The 23,862-nt window shown below is 45.2% G+C and overlaps 1 protein-coding gene and 1 long non-coding RNA gene across 3 annotated transcripts in view; one reads left to right on the top strand and one right to left on the bottom strand.

Moving 5' to 3' along the window:
• LOC115208042 (paxillin) overlaps nucleotides 1–23,677 on the top strand; it is a 28,422-nt gene extending 4,745 nt beyond the window's left edge. Inside the window, exons 7-11 of one of the 2 annotated variants that reach the window (XM_029775767.1) lie at nucleotides 15,424–15,582; nucleotides 16,202–16,375; nucleotides 17,842–17,923; nucleotides 18,193–18,341; nucleotides 19,071–23,677. In XM_029775767.1, the coding sequence (XP_029631627.1) occupies nucleotides 15,424–15,582; nucleotides 16,202–16,375; nucleotides 17,842–17,923; nucleotides 18,193–18,341; nucleotides 19,071–19,337 (831 nt within the window). In that variant the 3' untranslated portion in view covers nucleotides 19,338–23,677. Of the gene's footprint in view, nucleotides 1–7,296; nucleotides 8,512–12,899; nucleotides 13,410–15,423; nucleotides 15,583–16,201; nucleotides 16,376–17,841; nucleotides 17,924–18,192; nucleotides 18,342–19,070 lie in introns of those variants that run through there. The other variant, XM_029775766.1, reaches the window with a different exon arrangement.
• On the bottom strand, nucleotides 2,528–4,081 carry LOC115208044 (uncharacterized). The gene is made up of 3 exons (XR_003881089.1): nucleotides 3,951–4,081; nucleotides 2,892–3,058; nucleotides 2,528–2,654 (listed from the first exon to the last, which is right to left on the bottom strand). It is a non-coding gene; the product is annotated as an uncharacterized LOC115208044 (long non-coding RNA).
• Nucleotides 23,678–23,862: the final 185 nt, after the last annotated feature.

The raw sequence follows: 23,862 nt of genomic DNA, 5'->3' as shown, positions 1-23,862 counted from the left end.
GTAGCAGCAGCGTAAAAATAGGGGTTGGGGGGGCACACAATGCAAATAGTCCGGGTAGCCATTTGATTACCTGTTCAGGAGTCTTAAGGCTTGGGGGTAAAAACTGTTGAGAAGCCTTTTTGTCCTAGACTTGGCACTCCGGTACCGCTTGCCATGCGATAGTAGAGAGAACAGTCTATGACTGTGGTGGCTGGGGTCTTGGATGGCAGGCAGCTTAGCCCTAGTGATGTACTGGTCCGTATGCACTACCCTCTGTAGTGCCTTGCGGTCAGAGGCCGAGCAATTGCCGTACCAGGCAGTGATGCAACCAGTCAGGATGCTCTCGATGGTGCAGCTGTAGAACCATTTGAGGATCTGAGGACCCATGCCAAATCTTTTTAGTTTCCTGAGGGGGAATAGGCTTTGTCGTGCCCTGTTCACGACTGTCTTGGTGTGTTTGGACCATTCTAGTTTGTTGTTGATGTGGACACCAAAGAACTTGAAGCTCTCAACCTGCTCCACTACAGCCCCGTCGATGAGAATGGGGGCATGCTCGGTCCTCCTTTTCTCCAGTGTTTTCTCCAGTGTTGAGGATCCAGTGTTGAGGATCAACGTGGCAGATGTGTTGCTACCTACCCTCACCACCTGAGGTCGGCCCATCAGGAAGTCCAGGATCCAGTTGCAGAGGGAGGTGTTTAGTCCCAGGATCTTTAGCTTAGTGATGAGCTTTGAGGGTACTATGGTGTTGAACGCTGAGCTGTAGTCAATGAATTGCATTCTCACATAGGTGTTCCTTTTGTCCAGGTGGGAAAGGGCAGTGTGAAGTGCAATAGAGATTGCATCATCTGTGGATCTGTTTGGGCGGTATGCAAATTACAGACTCAATCAGGGACATGTTGAAAATGTCAGTGAAGACACCTGCCAGTTGGTCAGCACATGCCCGGAGCACACGTCCTGGTAATCCGTCTGGCCCCGCAGCCTTGTGTATGTTGACCTGTTTAAAGGTTTTACTCACGTTGGCTACGGAGAGCGTGATCACACAGTCGTCCGGAACAGCTGATGCTCTCATGCATGCCTCAGTGTTGCTTGCCTCGAAGCGAGCATAGAAGTGATTTAGCTCGTCTGGTAGGCTTGTGTCACTGGGCAGCTCGCAGCTGTGCTTCCCTTTGTAGTCTGTAATAGTTTGCAAGCCCTGCCACATAAGACAAGCGTCGGAGCCGGTGTAGTATGATTCAAACTTAGCCCTGTATTGATGCTTTGCCTGTTTAATGGTTCGTCGCAGGGCATAGCAGGATTTCTTGTAAGCTTCCGGGTTAGAGTCCCGCACCTTGGAAGAGGCAGCTCTACCCTTTAGCTCAGTGCGAATTTTGCCTGTAATCCATGGCTTCTGGTTGTGGTATGTACGTACAGTCACTGTGGGGACGACGTCCTCGATGCACTTATTGATAAAGCCGGTGACTGATGTGGTGTACTCCTCAATGCCATCAGAAGAATCCCGGAACGTGTTCCAGTCTGTGCTAGCAAAACAGTCCTGTAGTTTAGCATCTGCTTCATCTGACCACTTTTTTATAGACCGAGTCACTGGTGCTTCCTGCTTTAATTTTTGCTTGTAAGCAGAAATCAGGAGGATAGAGTTGTGGTCGGATTTACCAAATGGAGGGCGAGCTTTGAACACGTCTCTGTGTGTGGAGTACAGGTGATCTAGAATTTTTTTCCCTCTGGTTGCACATTTAACATGTTGATGGAAATTTGGTAGAACTGATTTAAGTTTCCCTGCATTAAAGTCTCCGGCCAGTAGGAGTGCCACCTCTGGGTGAGTGGTTTCCTGTTTGCATATTTCCTTATACAGCTGACTGAGTGCGGTCTTAGTGCCAGCATCTGTCTGTGGTGGTAAATAAACAGACACGAAAAGTATAGCTGAAAACTCTCTAGGCAAGTAGTGTGGCCTGCAATTTATCACAATATACTCTACTTCAGGCGAGCAAAATCTAGACACAGGACCGATTCAAAGATTTTAATCTCTGATGTCATAAGAAAGAACACCAACTTCCCTTCACCGACCGTCAGAAGGTCACACAACTAACTCCAATGTGCCAAAAAGGACTCGTGACTCATATTGGAGTAAAATATAACAAAGTAACTGCCTAGTGTTTCCAGATTTCTATGAAATATGACCTATAATTACTTACAATATGAGAGTGAAATAGCTTCCCTTCCAACATTGTTTAATTAACTACGTTAAAAAGCAGCTATTCTGTGTGGGTGTACACTGGTCATTAAAATATTCACGCAAGTAGACCATTAATTGGCCAGCTCATCCTCCTCAAGATCACTGACTGGCCAGCTCATCCTCCCCAAGGAGATGACATATTCTATGAGGAAAGAGCAAGCATTTATGAAACAGTCTGAGATAGAAGTTTGAGGTGGGATTTTTGAAGTGTTTTTTTTCTTAAATTTATGCTTTAGCCACACAAAAAAAATATCAACATTATTTGGATAGGAATTACCAGAATATGAACTTAAAAAAAAAAAATTGGATTTACACTGGGCAGTTACTTTAGATACGACTCAAAAGATGAAAAAAAATAGACTCAAAAACCATACCTGCAGATTGACTGGAGAGCACGCCTAGGGTGCGAGTGTTGTCCATCCACTTAATCTTCATGCCCCCGTCACTGAAAGACAGACCAAGATAGACTGGGAGAGTTAGACAGACAGCCCTTGTGAGTGTGCTGTCGGCTTTAGTGAGAGGCATGGGGAGGCTTTCACCTGTGCTGCGGGGTGAGGTTTCCCTTAGGTACAGATCCAGGATAAGCTTCCCTTCCCCCAATCCAAACCATCAGTGAGGAAAAGGTCAAACTGATCCAAGATCAGCATCTAGGGGCAACGTCACCCTACTCCAAGGCTTTTACCTGTAGTCTGCAAAGGCATCCAGCAGGTTGTCTGTTTTGAACATGGCCGGGAAGTCGTAGATCTCGATAACGTGGGCATACTCGTCCTGGTTGATCCACACGTTCCCAAAACATGAGTAGTCGTTGTGGGCGTGTTCGATGGCCACGTCTGTCAAGTGGGCTGTGATCTGATGAGAAATTCAACCAGTTATTGACAGATATACCTATCCCAATTAAGTGTTTCTCAGTAATCCCTTTAAATATAATACATGTGAAATATAGCCTATATCTTAGACAATACTGTATATAGTCTATGCCACCAAAGTTTCTATGTATTTAACATAACAGAACTTCACGAACCTAAACAGGTTTCCATCCAACCTTTTTATGTGAGTAAACTATATGTCAGATAAATGTCACGACAGGCCTGATGGAAACAGCAAATTTAAACTTTCCAAATGTTGACAACACAAAATACCTTAGAGAATGTGGGATATTTTTGTGTTGGTAAAATGATTATTGCGAGAAATGGCAGGTGAAACACCTTTATGCACCTTGGGAAAGCATGCGGTTTACTAGGCAACAGAATCAATATTATGATGAACTTCACAGGGTGATGAAAGTGCACAGTGATGAGCTTGATGCTCTTTTCAAATAAATATTCTGGTGACATCATCATTGATGCTTGGCTGCCGTTTGACAAATAAAAATTCTCTCTCGTATCCAAAATAATCTCAGCATGTAGGTAGACTACCCGCACTGTATCTGTGAGCTGTTGACTAGAGCGTACGTGCCAAGACCAGAGTAGACACATTTGCTATATAACGCAAACATTTTTTGTGACATAACCATAAGAACAGTTGAAAATGTGATGTAAACCCATTTAACTGGTAATTTTATTTTATTCTGTACATGGCAATTTAACCAGTTATTTTTATGCCCACTATGTCATCACGCACAGCTTTTTATCCGCAACAAGTCAATTTGATAGAAACTCTGGTGAGAAAATGATTTTATGCCGATTTTAGAATATTACAATGAAAATCTGTCGCTAACTGGATGGAAACCCAGCTACTGTACCTCTTGGCTAAAATCAGCAGCGTCGCTGCAGCATCCTTGGCTGGTGTTGTATGCGAGGCATGGTGTTGGTGGGGGGCCATGTTGCTACTGCACACAGACTCTTCCTCCATCAGTACCTCTTCTGCTACTTCTTCCTCCTCTTTCTCAGTCTGGTCTACCAGGGTTACAGCCATGAAGTAGGACACAGTCTAGAGACCTTAGATTTCGTGCACCAGCTGTTGTTTACAAATATACACAGACCGCCCCCCCTCGTCTTACCGGAGTGTGCTGTTCAGTCTTGCCGGTGCAGCGTATATCCCGCTAGCTGAATATCCATGTCGTCATTCAGCCACGATTCCGTGAAACATAGGATATTACAGTTTTTTATGTCCCGTTGGTAGGATATTCGTGATCTTACCTTGTCTAATTTATTGTCCAATGATTGCACATTGGTGAGTAGTATTGACGGTAACGGCAGCTTTCCCACTCGCCTTCTCCGGGTCCTGACCAGGCATCCGGCTCATTGTCCTCTGTACCTGCGTCGCTTCCTCTTGCAAATAACGGGGATGTCGGCCCTGTGGGGCGTTTGGAGAATGTCTTGTGCGTCGTCCTTGTTGTAGAAAAAAGTGATCGCTGTCCTGATAATCCAGAAGCTCTTTTTTGCCCTAAGATACGGTTGCAGAAACATTATGTACAAAATAAGTTACAAATAACGCGAGAAAAACACATAATAGCACAATTGGATGGGCGCCCGTAAAACTGCTGCCATTTCTTCTGGCTGGTAACTTATCCTCTACAGCAGAAGTAATTCTGGGTCTTCCTTTCCTGAGGCGGTCCTCATGAGGGCCAGTTTCTTCATAGCGCTTGATGGTTTTTGCAACTGCACTTAAAGAAACTTTCAAAGTGTTGACATTTTCCGGATTGACTGACCTTCATGTCTTAAACTGATGATGGATTGTCATTTCTATTTGCTTATTTGAGCTGTTCTTGCCATAATATGGACTTTTACCAAATAGGGCTATCTTCTGTATACCACCCCTACCTTGTCACAACACAACTGATTGGCTCAAACACATTAAGAAGGAAGTGTCGTGTCTTTGGCTATGCCGGATTAAGTGATATGACATGCTAACCTATAAAATCCTTTCTCTGTAATTAATATTACCTGATTAAGCTCATCATGAAAATGTAATTAACTAGAAAGTCGGGGCACCACGGAAGAACGTTTATAGAGCCGTTATCTTCCGAATAAACTCTTAAAATACTTAGTAATATTTTACATCGATAGCAGTCAATATTAACCCTTATCTTATTTTCAGTCTCATAATGAAAGTTGTAAATTCTTGGCTATCTTCACGAACCCTGGCTAACAAGTTGAATCAGCAATACAAAATTGGGTTTAATTATTTATTTACTAAATACCTAAACTAATCACACAGAATTACATGTACACAGAATACAAATTATGTCATACAGAAAACGTCCTGGTGGACGGAACCTGTATGATGGCTGGTTACACAAAGGAAAGGGGGTTGGGCTTGAATGAAAGAGCGGGAAGACTTAGGAACCACAAACAGCAGCTATGCTATCGTAAATACATTATCTTATGCATTCTAAATTACCGCCCATTTGGAAAAGGAAAATGCAATAAATATTTACTCTGAGCTGCGCTTCGGTAGATTGGTCGTAGATGCTGGCCGGGTTGGCCAACAGATCTTCCTGTCCTCGGAAGAATGTCTCTGGTGGTAAATTGGATACGTGGTGGCATCTTCGTCTGTTTGTTAGACTGGATCCGTCGTCCGTCCTTTCCTAGCCCACGTCTACAGCGGCCGCTGCTAACTCAACGGCTAGGAAGTAGCACTTCTGTAGTGAATAAGCTCAAAGTTCATACCATTCGCCACCAAAGCTCACGCCGAGGTTGGCTTAGTTCTGTACTTGACATGTGTGTCCTTCTAACGTAGAGGCTGCAGACCTCACGTACTGGAACAACGTGGTTATCTTTTCGTCAAAGGCTTATATAGTGGAGAGGGGGGAAGGATGTGTTTCATCGTTTATAACCCCTCCTCTTCACAGGGGTGGGCCACTGATCAAGCAGGGCACTTTCCTTATGAAAACCCAAATCTCTCATTTGGAAGCTAAAATTAAATTTAATCTCCTAACAAACAATTTCAATATCAAACATTTCAATTGCATAACAATTCCATGTGACTCTGATAACTAGAGGGTGGATACTTTCCCAGGTACAGTTTATGTCGTCCTGTCATCAGTCATAATGTCTCAGATGACAACTGAACTGACATCCATACTCATTACGTTCCAAAGCATATTTCCAACTGGTTTTATTACCAAAATATGGTTCCTTTCCCCATTTGTTTGATGTTCCCAGACTCTCTATATTTAACAGGACAGCAGTCCTTCAGGACAGCAGTCCTTCAGTAGGGTCAGAGAGGGGAAGGGAGAAAGGTATTTATGGGGGGGGGGTCATAAACCTTACCCACAGGCCAACGTCATGACAGTAGGAAATTCCACCTATTAACTTTTAACAAGGCACACCTGTTAATTGAAAAGCATTCCAGGTGACTACCTCATGAAGCTGGTTGAGAGAATGCCAAGAGTGTGCAAAGCTGTCATAAAGGCAAAGGGTGGCTACTTTGAAGAATCTCAAATATAAAATATATTTTGATTTGTTGTATCACTTTTTTGGTTACTACATGATTCCATATGGGTTAATACATAGTTTTGTTGTATTCACTATTATTCTATAATGTAGAAAATAGTACAAATAAAGAAAAACCCTTGAATGAGTAGGTGTGTCCAAACATTTGACTGGTACTGTATGTGCGTATGTACAGTACTAGTCAAAAGTTTGAACACCTACTCATTCAAGGGTGTAGAGATGGATAGGAAAGAGAGGTAGGCAGATGGGTGAAGGGACATACTGTAGGGTGAAATGTGCAGTCAAATGAATAGTGCATGTGTTGCTTTTAAAGGTAGGTTGTATATTGATTTTTAGCATGGATGTGAGGGTTCTTCACACAGGTAGATTGCTGTAGTGTTGCTGTGGTCTAGACTCTAATGTACATTCGGTTGGGCATTTCCTACCATTTACCTTATTGATCCCACAATAGAAAAATGTATTTACGCTGTCATGCAATGAGTGTGGAATGTGAATGATTTGTATATCCATCACTGTGATATATATATAATGCCAATTTTCACACAGCTTTATTGAGGAAGTTGTCATGATTCATTTGCCATGGTGCATGTCTGCCGCTGTGGCAACTTCCCTTTTCTACCTCTCCTCAAACCATTTCCCCTTTTTTTCTCCCTGTCTTCTATTATTGTTTCTGTGCTGCCCGTCCTCCAGTCTGGTTCTCAGTTGTCTGTCAATATGAATACCCTCCTGATCAGTCAAGGATCAGAACCCTCCTCCTTAGAGACTAAGTCACCTGCAGCCCCTGCTTCCCCAGTAGTTGTAACCAGAGACCCAACTGGGCCTGGTGATCTGCAGCTGGAGCCCCCCAGTGACACGTCCCCCTCCTGTAACCCTGTTCCTTTAGAACTCCACATAGATGAAGATGCCTGCTTTGGCCCTCCCTCCTCCACCCCCCTCTCAGCTGCTTCAGCCTCCTCTGTTTTGTTGGCCTCGTCCCAGAGCCTCCAGTACACCCAGATTCACACACAGCTGGGAGGAGTAACTGATCCCAGCGTGAGAACTACACTGACCTCCCACATGGAGTCCCTCACTGTGGTCGCTAACAACCCAAGCCACACTTTGCCAAAGACCCCCTATCCTTCTGTTGCCCCCGTTGTAAAGTACAACAGTCCTGCAGTGGATACAAAGACCACCAAGACGCCTAATCCAGTAACTGTTGCCAAGACCCCTAGTCTGGTACCTTTTGCCAAGACCCTTAGTCCCATGACTCTTGTCAAGACCCCTAGTCCTATAACTGTTGCCAAGACTCTTGGTCCAGTTATGGTTGCTAAGAGCCCCAGTCCTGTTCCGATTCCTAAAAGCCTCAGTCCTCTTCCAGTTGCCAAGAGCCCCCGTCCAGTTCTGGTTGCTAAGAGCCCCATTCCTGTTAGTGTTGCTAAGAGTCCCACTCCTAAAACGATCACCCTTCCTCAGTCAGCCCCCATTGATCCATCTTCCCCACTGAAGGAGAAGCATCCAGAAACACCTGCTGCTCAGCTAGCAGAGCCCCCTACTGCATGTCCGGATTTGGGGATAACATGGCCATGTCGGGAGCCCTTGCTGGAGGACACCCTTGGCAGATTGCTGTCCTTCGACTTTACCCTGCCAGAGGGAGAAGTGGAGCATGCCAAGGAGACCCATCAGGACAAAGAGGAGCTTTATACTATGGCAGGAGACAAGGAAAGGACTTGGGAGGACAAGGAAAGTATTAACCCAAGGCACAGCACGTCCCTGGACGGGCGCGAGGTGACGATGACCCCCCTTAACAAGGCCAGCTGGATGGACGACTGTTTGACCCCCTCGACGTGCCCAGGAACCCCAGAGACCACCCTGGACCTGCCCCTGAACCAGCCTTCTGCCGTGGAGAGGCTGTCCACCTCGGGCCAAGTACGATGCTCCCGTACAACAGACCACCCACCCGCAACAACACTCTCCCAAAATAAGCTGGCACGCAAGATTAAAGGCTTTAAGACACCGTATGGTTTATCGTTTATTAGGCCAAGTTTGAGACCAAATCCCCGCTTTGACACATTTCATCTTTCCCATGTAACCTGGCACTGGTGGTGGCACACACTGATAGGTGTAACGGAGCCAGTAACATACAGAGATGATAATGATCACTAATATATATGATGCCATTGGATTTTTATCTGATGATGGCTCATTCTAGCCTGGTGGAATCAGTCTGATCGCTAAGTTCACCATCCTTTTTCACTTCGCTTATATGTCTGGGATTTCTCATCTTCGAGTCTGTGTCTGTAATGGGGCGTTATTCAAAACTAACTTGTCAGCGATTGGATCACCTTCAACCAATCAGGGGATGGCCTAATTCAAAGCAAAGTTTGACTGAGTTGTTTTTTGTTCTAAACCCACCCACTGTTTCTGAGAGGATGCTGATTGGACCGTCAATTTTCTGGCTTATTCCAAATGCCCATCTTTTGGATTAAGCAGCGATCAGACTGTATCCACTAGGCTCATTCAAGTTCAACTTAGCTCTGTTACAGTATGTCAGTTATTATCAAGTTGAAGTGATTGAGATGGGCTCTTATTTTGGGAGAGTGACTCACATGAGGACACAAGGACTTGAATATATAGGGCATCTTGTCAAAGTTTTACCTGAGAAGTGATGCATGGAGTTTGTATTTTCTGCCTTGTGTAGAATGTTGGCTGTTGTGAACTTCACAAGGATATACAGTGCCTTCGGAAAGTATTCAAACCCCTTGACTTTTTCCAAATGTTGCTATGTTACAGTCTTATTGTAAAATTGATTAAATTGTTTTTTTTTCGCATCAATCTACACACAATACCCAATAATGACAAAGCAAAAACAGGTTTTTAGAAATTTTAGCTAATTTGTAAAATAAAATAAATATCACATTTACATAAGTATTCAGATCCTTTACTCAGTACTTTGTTGAAGCACCTTTGGCAGTGATTACAGCCTCGAGTATTTTTGGGTATGGCGCTACAAGCTTGACACACCTGTATTTGGGGAGTTTCTCCCATTCTTCTCTGCAGATCCTCTCAAGCTCTGTCAAGTTGCATGGGGAGCGTTGCTGCACAGCTATTTTCAGGTCTCTCCAGAGATGTTCGATAGGGTTCAAGTCCGGGCTCTGGTTGGGCCACTCAGAGACTTGTCCCTAAGCCATTCCTTCGTTCTCTTGGCTGTGTGCTAAGGGTCATTGTCCTGTTGGAAGGTGAATCTTCGCCCCATTCTGAGGTACTGAGCGCTCTGGGGCAGGTTTTCATCAAGGATCTCTCTGTACTTTGCTCTGTTCGTCTTTGCCTCGATCCTGACTAGTCTCCCAGTCCCTGCCGCTAAAAAACATCCCCATAGCATGATGCTGCCACCACCATGCTTCACCATAGGGATGGTGCCAGGTTTCCTCCAGACAAGACGCTTTTCATTCAGGCCAAATAGTTAAATTTTTGTTTCATCAGACCAGAGAATCTTATTTCTCATGGTCTGAGAGTCTTTAGGGGCCTTTTGGCAAACACCAAGTGGGCTGTCATGTGCCTTTTACTGAGGAGTGGCTTCCGTCTGGCCACTCTACCATAAAGGGCTGATTGGTGGAGTGCTGCAGAGATGGTTGTCCTTCTGGAAGGTTCTCCCATCTCCACAGAGGAACTCTGGAGCTCTGTCAGATTGACCATTTGGTTCTTGGTCACCTCCCTGACCAAGGCCCTTCTCCCCCAATTGCTCAGTTTGGCCGGGCAGCCAGCTCTAGGAAGAGTCTTGGTGGTTCCAAACTTTTTCCATTTAAGAATGGAGGCCACTGTGTTCTTGGGGACCTTCAATGCTGCAGAAATATTTTGGTACACTTCCTCAGATCTGTGCCTCAACACAATCCTGTCTTGGAGCTCTACGGACAATTCCTTCAACCTCATGGCTTGGTTTTTGCTCTGATATGCACTGTCAACTGTAGGACCTGATATAGACAGGTGTGTGCCTTTCCAAATCATGTCCAATCAGTTGAATTTACCACAAGTGGACTCCAATCAAGTTGTAGAAACATCTCAAGGATGATTAATGGAAACAGGATGCACCTGAGCTCAATTTCGAGTCTCAAAGCAAAGGGTCTGAATACTTATGTAAATAAGGTATTTCTATTTTAAATGTGTTATATATTTGCAAAATGTCTAAAAACCTATTAAAGCTTTTTCATTATGGTCAAGGGGGTTAACTGCCTACCGTGGTCCATGTGGAAATGTCCGCTGTGTGTTGTTTATGGCTATATTCCACGTTTCAACTTGCAGCTGTGAGCTTGTCACTTGGACAATCAAGAGTGATGCAAACCTTCACTGCACTGCTGTGTGCAGCTTGCCACCTCATGTCAATATGCTGGATTATATGCCTCCTAATATATTTTATATGCTATTTAGCAGAGGAGGTCCTGCTTCAGAGGACCTCCTCAAGTCACCATACATGTACACTAACACACTTGGGGCTGGGTTTTTTTTATCAAGGGGGAGGCTGTGCTTGGTTTTTAATCAAATGAAATGAAAAAACAAGCAATCGGTTTTTTAAAACAACAATATTTCTAAGTAGGATGAGGTCAGAATCATGATGTCATAAATCGTATCTCTCGTTCCATGGCACTGTGTGCACACGTAGGCCTAAATGTCTTTATGTATAACATTTGTACGTCTACAAAATACTAGGCTCCTGTCAATTGTATCGTTGCCTATGTGCAAGGCACATTCAAATAAAAATCTGCTGTTCATTTGGCACTATATGAGGACTGAATAGTTTGGATGAGCGTGTCCTTGGTAATCGTACGAGGTGCACTCTTTGAAAATGGGCATGGATAGGCTACTTGAACAAGCTAAATTAATTATCCAGGTATGTAAATTGTGAATCATAAAAAAGCATGAAGGCAAAAAACTCATATTTTAAGGCACTCTCAGTAGACCATTTAAAACCTCTTTATTCATAGGCGACTTGGTTAATGCATGGCCAGGATAAAAATACACACCTATCCGAAGCTGCTAAACCAGCCTTGATTAAGGGGAAGGTAGGCTATGCATGTTCTTTTATAAAATTAAATGAAATTGGAGGGAAATCTATATTTTTTTATGTTTCTAAATCCGAGATTCACTGGCGCAAAAGGCACATTTCTCGTTCCATAGGGACTGTGCGTCATGGCTGGATAGGCTGCGCTTCCGCTCTCAAAATCCATGCGTTACCGTTAAGACCTGCTTTTGGTGGGTCTTAAAATTTCCCTTCAGCGCTGCATGAAATTGTCACTTTTGCTCTTGTTTTTAAGAACACACCTCAAATATTGCCACCCTTCCCATCTCAGCGAGCTGATGTTAGACAGGTAAAATCCCGAACCTGGCGTAAAGGTTGGAAAATTCCCATTTTTATATGACTTAATTGCAAACTAACATGTGTTTGACACTTGTGCCTCCTTAGGGGCAGCTGAAAATAGAGCCTGTGGTGTTAAGGAAGAATAATTTGATTTCGAATTGACCGCGTTACAGCTTCTTCCAGGTGACGTGAAGAAGGTCTGTATTTGCACCATGTGGTCTCACTAATGGTGTTCCACAGGGCTAGATACTACACACATTATCTGTGCACATGTTTGGGTGGAGAAGGGACAAACCTAAAACATGCGAGTGGAGCAGAGAGGGTTTATATGGGCTTGTGGAACCAAGTTTTAGAATCTGTTTTCAAGGACATTAGCTACTTCTCTACAGTGACATTACTACAAGAATCTAAGACCATCGGTTTTGCTGCTTGCATTTTACGCCTGCCTGTGTATTGCATGAGCATTAGAGTTCTAGTCATTGTTTTGCACATCGTGTATTTTACATTTACATTTTAGTCATAATCTTATCCAGAGTGATTTACAGTAGCAATTAGGATTAAGTTCCTTGCTCAAGGACACATCAACAGATTTTTCATCTAGTCATCTCGGGGTTCAAATCAGTGACCGTTTGGTTATTGCCCAAAGCTGTTAACCGGTAGGCTACCTGCTGCCCAGTATGTTTTTGCGCAGAGAAGAATGCACGTTTGCTAAGTGTTTTCAATCACCCAGCATGCTTACACACTGCAGCCTAGCACGTGTGAAATAGACTGCCTGGGAAAAGAGCGGAATGGAATGGAGTCGAGTGGAGTGACTTTTGCGATCAGCCGGCCTGGCCTGAAGGATTGTGCTTCCTGGTGTTTCGTGCCTGGCTCTGCAGCACCCCCGATATGTGCGTTGTCATGGGAGGTATGGGGAAGCACCACCATGCCCCCCCCCCTTACTTCCTTCTACCCAACTCTGTAGCTCAAGTCGGTTATCCGCCGCACCAAAGAGACGCCCAACGTGCACCCCATGTACCGAGACGGGCATGTGTTAAGGCGTAAACTGGGTCCTGTCATCTTCACCAAGAGCAGTTCCCAGGACTGTCTCATCGCAGAGCTGCAGGGCAAGCTGGGAATCGAACGCGCCGTTGAGCGCCGACGCAAGAAGCAGTCAGACGACTGGCTCACCGAGGGGGTCATCGTCATGAACAACCCGCAGCGCACACGGGAAGACAGGGCCTCGCCGGTGGTGGACAAGGTACAGAGATGTGGCCGGAGCCAGTGCTAAGTCATCTCATTGGGTCAGATTTGGACCGACTAGTTCTAGAGCAATACAGCACCTTCCAGTAGCGTGTTTCTTGGTTCGTGCTGTTTTTCTAGAGTAACGTTATCAAGGCAATTTTCTATACCACACATATGGACTATGACTAGCAAACAGTTTCTCAACCGTATTCTTCTGTAACCACTTGTTGATGTTTTTTTGCTCCACCTGAGGCTTTCCATTTCCTGTGGTTTAATTTCACTCATTTTTGATGTCTCTCTCTTGCTCTCTGTCTCTTCCCACACCCAGATCGTCATCCCTCCTGACTCGCCTGTCCCTCAGAGAAAAGTCATCCCCCCTCCGCAGTCCCCCCCGGCGCCCAAAAAGCAAACCCCTGTCAAGCAGACCCCTCCGCCCCTTCCTCCTCCCCCACTCCCCTCTCCCCCTCCCAGGGTACCCACCCCTTCCCCGCCATGCACCCCTTCCCCCCCACCTGTGGAGCATCAGCCCACCCCTCCCTGGGTGCCGACCCCCAGAGAGCCCACCCCTCCATCCAGGGAACCTGCCCCGCCCAAAACCCCCAGCCCCCGGCCCAAGTCTGTCACCCCGCCCCCTCCGCCCAAGGTCTTTGTGTCTGTTGGCTGCCAGACTGAGTATGATCCCATCTTCCCACCAATGGAGGCATGGAACACTCAATCCACCTTGTTCGTTTATCCTTCTGTTTTCTCTATTTCTCCCTTTCTCTCTTTGGCCTAATCTGCCTCTCACTTCTTTCTTTTCTCACTATCACCAACTTTATTCTCTATTTCGTGGTTTGTATTGACTCGTCTGTCTGAGTGGACATGTGTTGTCAAAACCAAAACTCTTCACTGTGTGTGTGTGTGTGTTGAGAATACAAATGTATTTTGGACCCTATCTCTAGCCACTTCTCCACCAAGAGTCTAGGAGAGGGGTTGTGATAAGGAAGGAGCTCTTTAAGGATGTGTGAAATCCATTCTGTAGAGATGAAAGACTATGGCATCCAGGCTGGCGAGTGAATCGTCTCGGTTTTTGGAGAATGCCGTCTGGCGGCGCCAACTTGGGCGATGTCGTTCCTTGAAATCAGTATCGGGTGGTTGGTGGGGAACAGACATCATGGCTCTCTCCTTGATATTACAGCCACACTGTCCTGATTCCTGTCACGTCGCTGGAATGGTTCCCACCTCTCAGAGGACTCCACCATAGGCATTTCAGACCTAACTTTTGACTGTTTAACTTACCACGCCCTTTTGACTAAGCCCAAATCTGAACAGGTTGAAATAACTTGACTCATGATTTAGCTGACTGCATAGTGTTCTGTTAAGACACTTATTATATGCCACTATTTCTCTTCATATCTAATCTAATTTTCTCCCTACCTCCTTTCTCTTTAACAAACACATCAAGGTCCAAGCCGAGTTGGTATTTGATTTTACTCCAGATGGAAGGGTGGTTGTTTAGTGAGGGTTGCCTTTCGTCTGTGAAATTTGCCTGTACGTGACTGTTGCCTGTGTGTGTGTGTGTGCGTGCGTGCGTGTTTGCGTTTATGTGTGTGTGTGTGTGTGCACGTTTTTTTTGTAAGCAGTAGGCCCACTGACAGGCTATTTTTTCCCTCTGTGGAATTTGACTGGGTCAGGAAGCTCCAATGACCAAACCATTTGAGAAGTGTAGTTCCCCTCCCACCTTGCATCTGCCCATCAACAACACACAGACAATCAATAGGCTCTATAGGTAGCTAATAAGCAGAGTAACTCTTGGAGACAGTAGTCAGATTGAAGAGTCCCGGGGTCGGACTGCAGTGCTTTATGTAATGTCAGCTTTTACGCGATGAGCCGAACATGTTCTTTCTAGCCTGGCATGCATGCCAGTGGCATTCTCCATTTCAGCCATTAAAAAGACTGATTTCTGTGGCACGTCACGTAAGCCCAGGGAGAGTGTGTTCTGTTTCGTCAAGAATAATTACTGTTGTGTCTATGAAGACTTCCCAGGGGAGCAATTACGTTCAGATGTAATCAGCAGAGTTGTTGAAGAGAGACTCTTCAACGCTTTAATTGGGTTTTCTGTGAGTTGAGCAGAACATGAGTTGGGAAGGGATCTCTATTTGTGGAACTGTGTTGTTTGCACGTGTACGTTTCTGTATGCGAGTGTTAGTGTGTCTGCTTATTGTCTGCGTGTGTGCGTCTGTTTCGTTCTCTGACATGTCTGTCTGTGTGTGACCCATCCACAGATTCTGGCCCAGGGGAAGAGCTTGCCCGCAGCTCCCCCCAAACAGGCCAACAAGCTGGACAACATGCTGGGCAGCCTCCAGTCAGACCTCCATAAACTGGGCGTCCAGACCGTGGCCAAGGGAGTGTGTGGGGCCTGCAACAAGCCCATAGTTGGACAGGTGACCTTACGTGCACACATGCACACACACACACACAGGCCATATTCACACACTTACATGCACCCTTTACTGTGCTTATTACATACATTTTTGGGTCCCCGTTGAATTTATTCCTAGATCCATTTTGACTGCTCGCGGTCAATACCACAGTAGGTGCGAATAATGTGCTTATGATTAGATTGAGCTGCCTACATAGCTCGCATGGTTTGCATTCCTCCATATAATCAATGTTTGCTGGTAATGGAAATAAGGTTAAGTACTTTGTCCACCATAGGAAGGTCACTGTTCCACAGTGAGGGCTGACTGGACGGGAGATATGCACCATTAACCGGTGGAAATCAATCATACATTGATGTCCATGGGACATTGGCGTAGTCATACGCACATCTCTGATTAGAATTCACCCATGGGGCCCGTTTTCATAAAGACTCCTAGTAGGAGCGCTGATCCAGGATCAGGAGTCTTTTAGATCATAATGATTTAAGTTTACATGGACAAGGGGGTACCTGATCCTACTCTGAGGCGGTTTATGAATGCACGTCCATATTCACAAAATCTTATGTTGAGGCTCCTAGTTTAGATTTGTGATGCGTCTGTCTTGTGCCCTCCCTGTGCCTAGGTGGTGACTGCCATGGGGCGCACGTGGCACCCGGAGCACTTTGTGTGTACCCACTGTCAGGAGGAGATCGGTTCCAGGAACTTCTTTGAGCGGGACGGAGCGCCCTACTGTGAGAAGGACTACCACAACCTGTTCTCCCCACGCTGCCACTACTGTAACGGACCGATCCTGGATGTTAGTATTACTCACACACACACACACACACACACACACACACACACACACACACACACACACTGCTGCTGCGACTACTGTAACGGACCTATCCTGGACATTAGTATTACACACACACACACGCTACTGCTACTACTGTAACGGACCCATCCTGGACGTTAGTATTACACACACACACACACTGCTGCTGCTACTACTGTAACGGACCTATCCTGGACGTTAGTATTACACACACACACACACACACACACACACACACACACACACACACACACACACACACACACACACACACACACACTGCTGCTGCTACTACTGTAACGGACCTATCCTGGACATTAGTATTACACACACACACACACACACACACACACACACACACACACACACACACACACTGCTGCTGCTACTACTGTAACGGACCTATCCTGGACATTAGTATTACACACACACACACACACTGCTGCTGCTGCCACTACTGTAACGGACCTATGCTGGACGTCAGTATTACACACACACACATTATGCCACCTTGAATCCCACAGACCCAGCTTTGAGCCATTCTTCTCCACCCGTCATCTCTGTTTCTGTCTCACTCCGCACGTCAACACTCACTCATATTCTTGCTCTGACACACTGCAGCATGTGTATGAGTCACTGCACACATGAACGCACACGCGCGCACACACACACACACTGCCTGGGGTGAGGCACCGCAGCAGAAGGGGAGAGCAACTGGACTTTAGCCTCGGGATAGGGTCAGATTAGTCCCGGTGGAGACAAGCTTCCTCATTGGTCCAGTGTTGTGTATTCATATAACTCCTTTATCTCTCCTTTCTTTCTATTGCTCTCTCTCGTCACTCTACTATGTCCACACTAGACACACTGCTCTATACTAATGTCGTCAGCCTCACTAGTGCTGCCATCTGCTGGCTATAAAATAAATGGGCAAAATGCCTAAAACCTTGATTTTAGGAATTGAATCTGCTGCTAACTGGCCTGGGAAAGCCAGAGCCTAGGCAACAGCAGTGACTAGGATCTGGGAATAATGACTGACTCTCTTTGTTAACTTCGAAAAGGTGGGAAAAATTGTTCCAGGGAGGGACCTCTTCAGACTGACAACTCTCCCAACAAATCACGAGGCAGACATGCCAGAACGTAGCGGTTCGGGCGATTTGCAGGCAAAAGCTTTGCGGTGGTTTTAGTGAAGGTAGTTGATGCAAACTAGCCACTTGCGAAATGCACTCATTAAAAATAACCTCAGTGATCTCCATCTTGCTAGCTACTATTTTGTGTCCGGGGGGAGGGGCAACAAGCGGATAAGACAGCGACGTAGTTCCTCTATCATCGTAGCGTTCACCTGGTCAGTCTGTCATGGAAAAGGCAGGTGTTCTTAATGGTTTGTATACTCGGTGTATGCTAACTGCATCTAGGGAAAAATATAGATCTTTTTTTGTCCCCTGCAGAAAGTGGTGACGGCACTGGACAGGAACTGGCATCCAGAACACTTCTTCTGTGCTCAGTGTGGAGCTTTCTTTGGGCCAGAGGGTAAGCTATCTCTCTCCCCTTCTCTCTCTCTCTCTCTCTCTCTCTCTCTCTCTCTCTCTCTCTCTCTCTCTCTCTCTCTCTCTCTCTCTCTCTCCCCTCTTCTCTATTCTTCTATCTTTCTTCTCTATTCCTTTCTCTCTCTTTCTCTCTAGCGTCTCTTCTTTTGCCCTTTGTCTCCTCTGTCTCTCTTCTTCTCTTCTCCCCTCCTCTCCACTTTTCTCTCTCGCTGTCGTCTTAAGGCGGTGTCCTTCTCTGCCCGTCCTCCACAGGCTTCCATGAGAAGGATGGGAAAGCGTACTGTCGGAAGGACTACTTTGACATGTTTGCGCCCAAATGTGGAGGCTGTGCCCGCGCCATCCTGGAGAACTACATATCAGCCCTCAACTCCCTCTGGCACCCCGAGTGCTTCGTCTGCAGAGTAAGTGGGTGTATGCTGTGGTGCTATTCTAAGCGTATTATCCCGCATCTACATATGGTGAGACATACAGGTAACGGCCAAAATAAATGAAACGCCAACATAGTGACTTAATAGGGCGTCAGGCCACCACGAGCCGCCGGCTTCAGTGCGCCTTGGCATAGATTCTACAAGTGACTGGACCTCTATTGGAGGGATGCAACAACATTCTTCCGCGAGAAATTCCATCGTTTGTTGTTTTGTTGATGGTGGCGCCGCTCCAGAATCTCCCATAAGTGTTCAATGGGGTTGAGATCTGGTGACTGAGACGGCCATGGCATATGATTTACATAGTTTTCATGCTCGTCAAACCATTTAGTGACTGCTCGTGCCCTGTGGATGGGGGCGTTGTCATCCTGGAAGAGACCACTCCCATCAGGATAGAAATGATTCACCATAGGTTGAAGGTGATCACTCAGAATGGCTGTGTGTTATTGGCATTTACCTTGCCCTCCTAGGGGTTGAGCAGACCTAAACCATGCCCGGAAAATGCACCCCACCCCATAACAGAGCCGCCAAAAACCTAATTTACTCGTGAGTTTCCTTTATTTTGGCAGTTACCTGTAGCTTCCATAGCTTTCATACAGTTCTTGAAAAAAAAGGTATTTAGAAAAACAGTATAGAAAGCCTTGATTGCCTCAGCCATTGTGTGACAACCTCCTTTCCTTCTCTTCCCACCTCTGTGCATTACAGGAGTGCTTCACCCCCTTTGTAAATGGGAGCTTCTTTGAGCACGAGGGCCAGCCCTACTGCGAGGGCCACTACCACGAGCGCCGCGGCTCCCTCTGCTCGGGCTGTCAGAAGCCCATCACGGGCCGCTGCATCACAGCCATGGCCAAGAAGTTCCACCCCGAGCACTTTGTCTGTGCCTTCTGCCTCAAGCAGCTCAATAAGGGCACCTTCAAGGAGCAGAATGACAAGCCATACTGCCAGGGCTGCTTCATCAAGCTCTTCAGCTAGGGAGCTAACCCACTCCCCAGCTGTGTGTGTGTGTGTGTGTGTGTGTGTGTGTGTGTGTGTGTGTGTGTGTGTGTGTGTGTGTGTGTGTGTGCGTGCCTGCGTTTGTGCGCATTCGTGTGTGCATGCTTTGTCCCAATTCTCTACGGTTCAGCCCTAAGTGTGCACTTGCACCCTTCATGAATTTAAAAGGAAATGACAGGTGTATGAAATATAGTGGAAACTCCAGCCCATGCTAACACCAATCCAATGCTTTAAAATGTGTGGGGAGGAGTACACAGGAAGAGAATCGGGGACACGCGTGTGTGCGTGTGCGTGTCAAAAGGTGAAGGCTTGGATAGAAGGCCGTCGGTGGCTATGATGAGGAAGCAGAGAGTTGTCCCTTACTGTGCATGTAGCTGAGATGAGACTGGCCATTAGAAAGCTCCCATACAGTCACCTGGAGGTTACTGCAGACAGGACTCAATGCTCCACAGAGCCTTCAGGGCCGCGGGGTTGACATTTCAAGAGTTCCAGAAAGCATGAGGTTTAAAGCGAGCCCAAAGAGATTTTTGTAAATGTAAAACGAGCAAGGGAAGCCATTTTTGGGTGAGAGGCGTTTTTTATGTTCTGTTTGATTTATTTTCCTGTCCTAATAATGGTAGGCTGCGTTATCGTGTGACCGACGTGTGGAGGTCAGGTTATAGGGGTCCTGGGATGGGTTTAGACAGGTGTTCAGGCAGTACTTAGTACACATAGAATGTTGTTGACATTCACCAGGCAGCGTTTTGCCTATTAGTCCAAAATATGCAGTATGTCGGTGCCATTGCAAATGCACACCTATGAACTGTCTCTTGATCTCAAACGCAAACACACACAAACACAGAGACACACACTTTATACTCTGAGAAGAGGAAAAGCTCTCGTCTCCTCTTTCCCTCCTCCCTTTCTTTTCACTTCTCTGTAAGACCAGTTCAAACACTTGGTGCTCATTCAACTCAATCATAGATTCCTCTCTCTGTGGCCCTCTTGGGGCCATTTTACAGCTTGGTATGGTCACAATATCAGGGTCCTATTTTTGTACACTTTTCCTATGGAAATGTTCATATGCTAACAAGGACAGCTCAGCGGCATAGATTTAGATACATCCGTTTTCCTTTTCCCTGTTTGCTTAATTTTTCCAATGGAACTGTACAAAACTCTCAAATGTGTTTGTACAAAACGAGACACGTTGTTTAGACACACATACTCACACTCTGTCTCCAGACTACAGCTCTTTTCGTTGTGCTATGGACTCTCCGTTTCTATTTTCTGTGGATCAGTCTTTGCGCCACCGATCTCATATGAATTCTCATTCATGTCATCTGATTTTAAAAGAACGCGCATTTGAATATTGTCTTTCCCTTGATGTGGACAGAGGGTGGCGGTGTTTGGGTGAGTGTTGGCGACCTCTCATCTCGGAGGCACTCTGCACATCCCTTACCTTCCGTCCGCTTTGGGTAGCGAGGCAGCTCTTAGCCTGGCAACCAAACTGAGCACAGCGTTCTTCAGTCTGGTGTAACCAGGCTAGGCTTCTCCCTTTCTGTAAGGAAACAGGACAAAATACTACAGCATGTTGATTTGAAACAACATGTTAATTGTGTGTATTTTGCCTTTTTATTTGCTACTATTCGCCCACACATTTATCCAAGTCTTAAAATGAATAAATCAGAGTGAATGGAGAGTGCTTTTCTTGGGGCAATGTTTTGTTGTACATTTAGCTACTGACAATGTGTGTGTTTTCCCTCAGATACTTAAAAAGTAAGTAATAGAGGGAGACTTGGTCCTTTTAATGTACAGGGGAGGATTGGTTTTTAACTTCACTGCTTATTGACTGATTGAGCAACACACATTCTGCAATACAAGTTGCAAGGAGGTTTTTGTCTGCATTTTCTGCATATTTGTATTACAATCACAATATTAAATTGATTTTAACATACTTGGTTTAGTGGCATGGAGCAGTATTGTCACTGTATGATTTTGAGCTCTGTAGCTCACACTGATATGCAAAGAGCTGGCTCTATGGACAAAGACATAAATGGACCCTATTACACACACACTAGGTTGGTTTCCAGGCAACAGGGCCAATTCTAACCATGGGTTCCTGAAATGCCCTCAGAGTCACATGGTAATCTGGACAGACAGATCTGCAGTCAGTACCTAGTCTGTTTCCCAAATGGCACCCTCTTCCCTATAAAGTCTTCTGCTTTTGACTAGGACCCATAGTGCTCTGGTCAAAAGTAGTGCACTATATAGGGAATAGGGTGCCATTTGGGACGCATGACAAGTCAATAATGGCATCCAAATCTCCTCGTTACCTGATCCCAAATCACTGCAGTGGGTCAGGTTTGAGCATTTGTTTTTGATATGTACGTAATTGATTTACTTATTTCATCATCCACTGTTTATTTTTTTTCAAGTGACCTTGTAATGTTGCATATTTGAATCATTGTGAAGCAGGTGATTTTAACTTTACACATGTTGCTTATATTTTTATGCTAAATCTTTTTTTTATGGTTTCCAACCCAGTTGTCATCACTTGGCATGTTGGTTGTGGTATATATACACACATACGTTTCATTTTCATTTCTTAACACTTTGAAAGAATAAAGATAATTGTGCTAGTGCCAAATTTTCAATGCAATGTCTTTAACACTGTTGAGGTATATGGCGCACTTCCAAGTCCTTGCTGCGATTGGATTGGTGAAGCCATTTTTGATGTCGTAGAACAACATTGGCTGGGTCAGCCAGTGTCATGGGGTGCATCTCAAACATCTAAATTGGCTTCCTCTCTGTTTATTTCCTCCATGTGTGTTGATGTGAAAGTACTGGACAGGTGAAAGCAAACCCCTCGAATACAACCTCAATATAGCTTACAGTGAAGTGTAAATGAAGAAGAGACAAATAGGGAAGCCATTTTAGACTATTGAGATGCACCTCTGGGTTTTGGGTGTCAGTAAAAGAGAGGCAAATACCTTAGAGGGGGCAAACTGAGGATGGCCTCACAGCACAGTATAGTCGGCAGATTAAAGGTGTATAGTAATTGTTGCTTTAAAATTACTACATGTTACTATTGGTGGTTTTTGTGTCTGGCCTCCTCAGGCTGGGGTGCCATTTCTGGTGAAACCCCCTGAGATGTGGGTTTTTAAAGCACTTTCAGCCTTGCTATGCCATAGATTCCTTGAGCTTCTCTAGTAGTGCAACTGTGTTGACATGAACATGATGAATCTACAGAGGGGCATTTCACCTAGCCTGGTTAATGAGGAATGCTGCTAACATAATATTCAGATTTAATTTTGAAATTCATAGACAGAGGTGTAACAGAAGAAGGGTTAGTACTACTTCATATTGACTCTGTTTTAAGTCGGGCTCTTTCTAAGCCATTAAATCCTAAATTGTTCAAGTTAGTGTGCCAAATAATGTATCAAGCTCAATGAAATATCCCTCTGGTAGCCTTTATAGCCATGCTTTGGAGACCGGAGACACAGACAATGAAAACAAGTGTAAGTGCTGCCAGGGTGCCTGAATCTAGCCCTGGACAGTTACAGTTCAAAGTTGAATGAGTTCCTCAATCAAGGGGAAATTACTGGAAAGATTTCTTGAGAGTAGCCATGACCACAGGTTTAGGCACCAGCCCAAATGTTATAATGCAACAAATGGGGCCCTTTAAAGAGAGGCTTGAGAGCATGTTACTTTGGTGTATCACTAGACACCCTATGTAAGTTTATTTTTTTATCTACACCCTATGTAAATCATCAGGGATTGTAATTATTTTTTGCTACATTTATTTATCCTATTACATTTCTTTGCTTTAGTTCTATGCTCTCTCTGTTGACCTAAGTGGGAAGCAACAGTCTGCCTAGGCAGACTACTCTCAAAGCCTTTTTATTTTAATGTTTACAAGTTAACCTTGTCATTTGATCCCCTTCATTTATCTGAAAGGAACTATTTTCCCGCAATACTCCTGAGTGGTGCAGCGGTCTAAGGCTCTGCATCGCAGTGCTGGAGGCATCACTACAGACCCTGGTTCAATCCCGGGCTGTATCACAACCGGCTGTGATCGGTGCCATAGGGTGGCGCACAATTGGCCCAGCATCATACGGGTTTGTCTGGGGTAGGCTGTCATTGTAAATAAGAATTTGTTCTTAACTGACTTGCCTAGTTAAATAAAAAAGTGGTTTTGTTTTTTCCTTTCCTCCTGCCTGTTTTATTTGCCCATGTACCTCTGTTGTCATGTTTTATGGGATGGCTATATGGTACCTGATTGCTGATCATTTTTAATTCAATGTGATTGATGCCAATAAATAAATTGTTTATTTCTGACACTCGTTTTTGTCTTAACTACTATGCACACAAGACACACAATGAATGCTCAGAGCTAAGACTATGAGCAGATAGGTTGTTTTTTTTTCTTCTTTTGATCTTGACAAACACACGTCCCCAATCTAGTCTGAATTTCCTGCCTGGCTCGTTCTGGAAATCCACAGCCGGTGTGGACAGGGGCATAAAA

The sequence above is a fragment of the Salmo trutta genome, chromosome 14 (genome assembly GCF_901001165.1).
Source record: "Salmo trutta chromosome 14, fSalTru1.1, whole genome shotgun sequence".
In the NCBI taxonomy this organism is placed as follows: Eukaryota; Metazoa; Chordata; class Actinopteri; order Salmoniformes; family Salmonidae; genus Salmo; species Salmo trutta.
The sequence above is the reverse complement of the archived record's forward strand: the minus strand, read 5'-3'. Positions and strand labels throughout refer to the sequence as shown.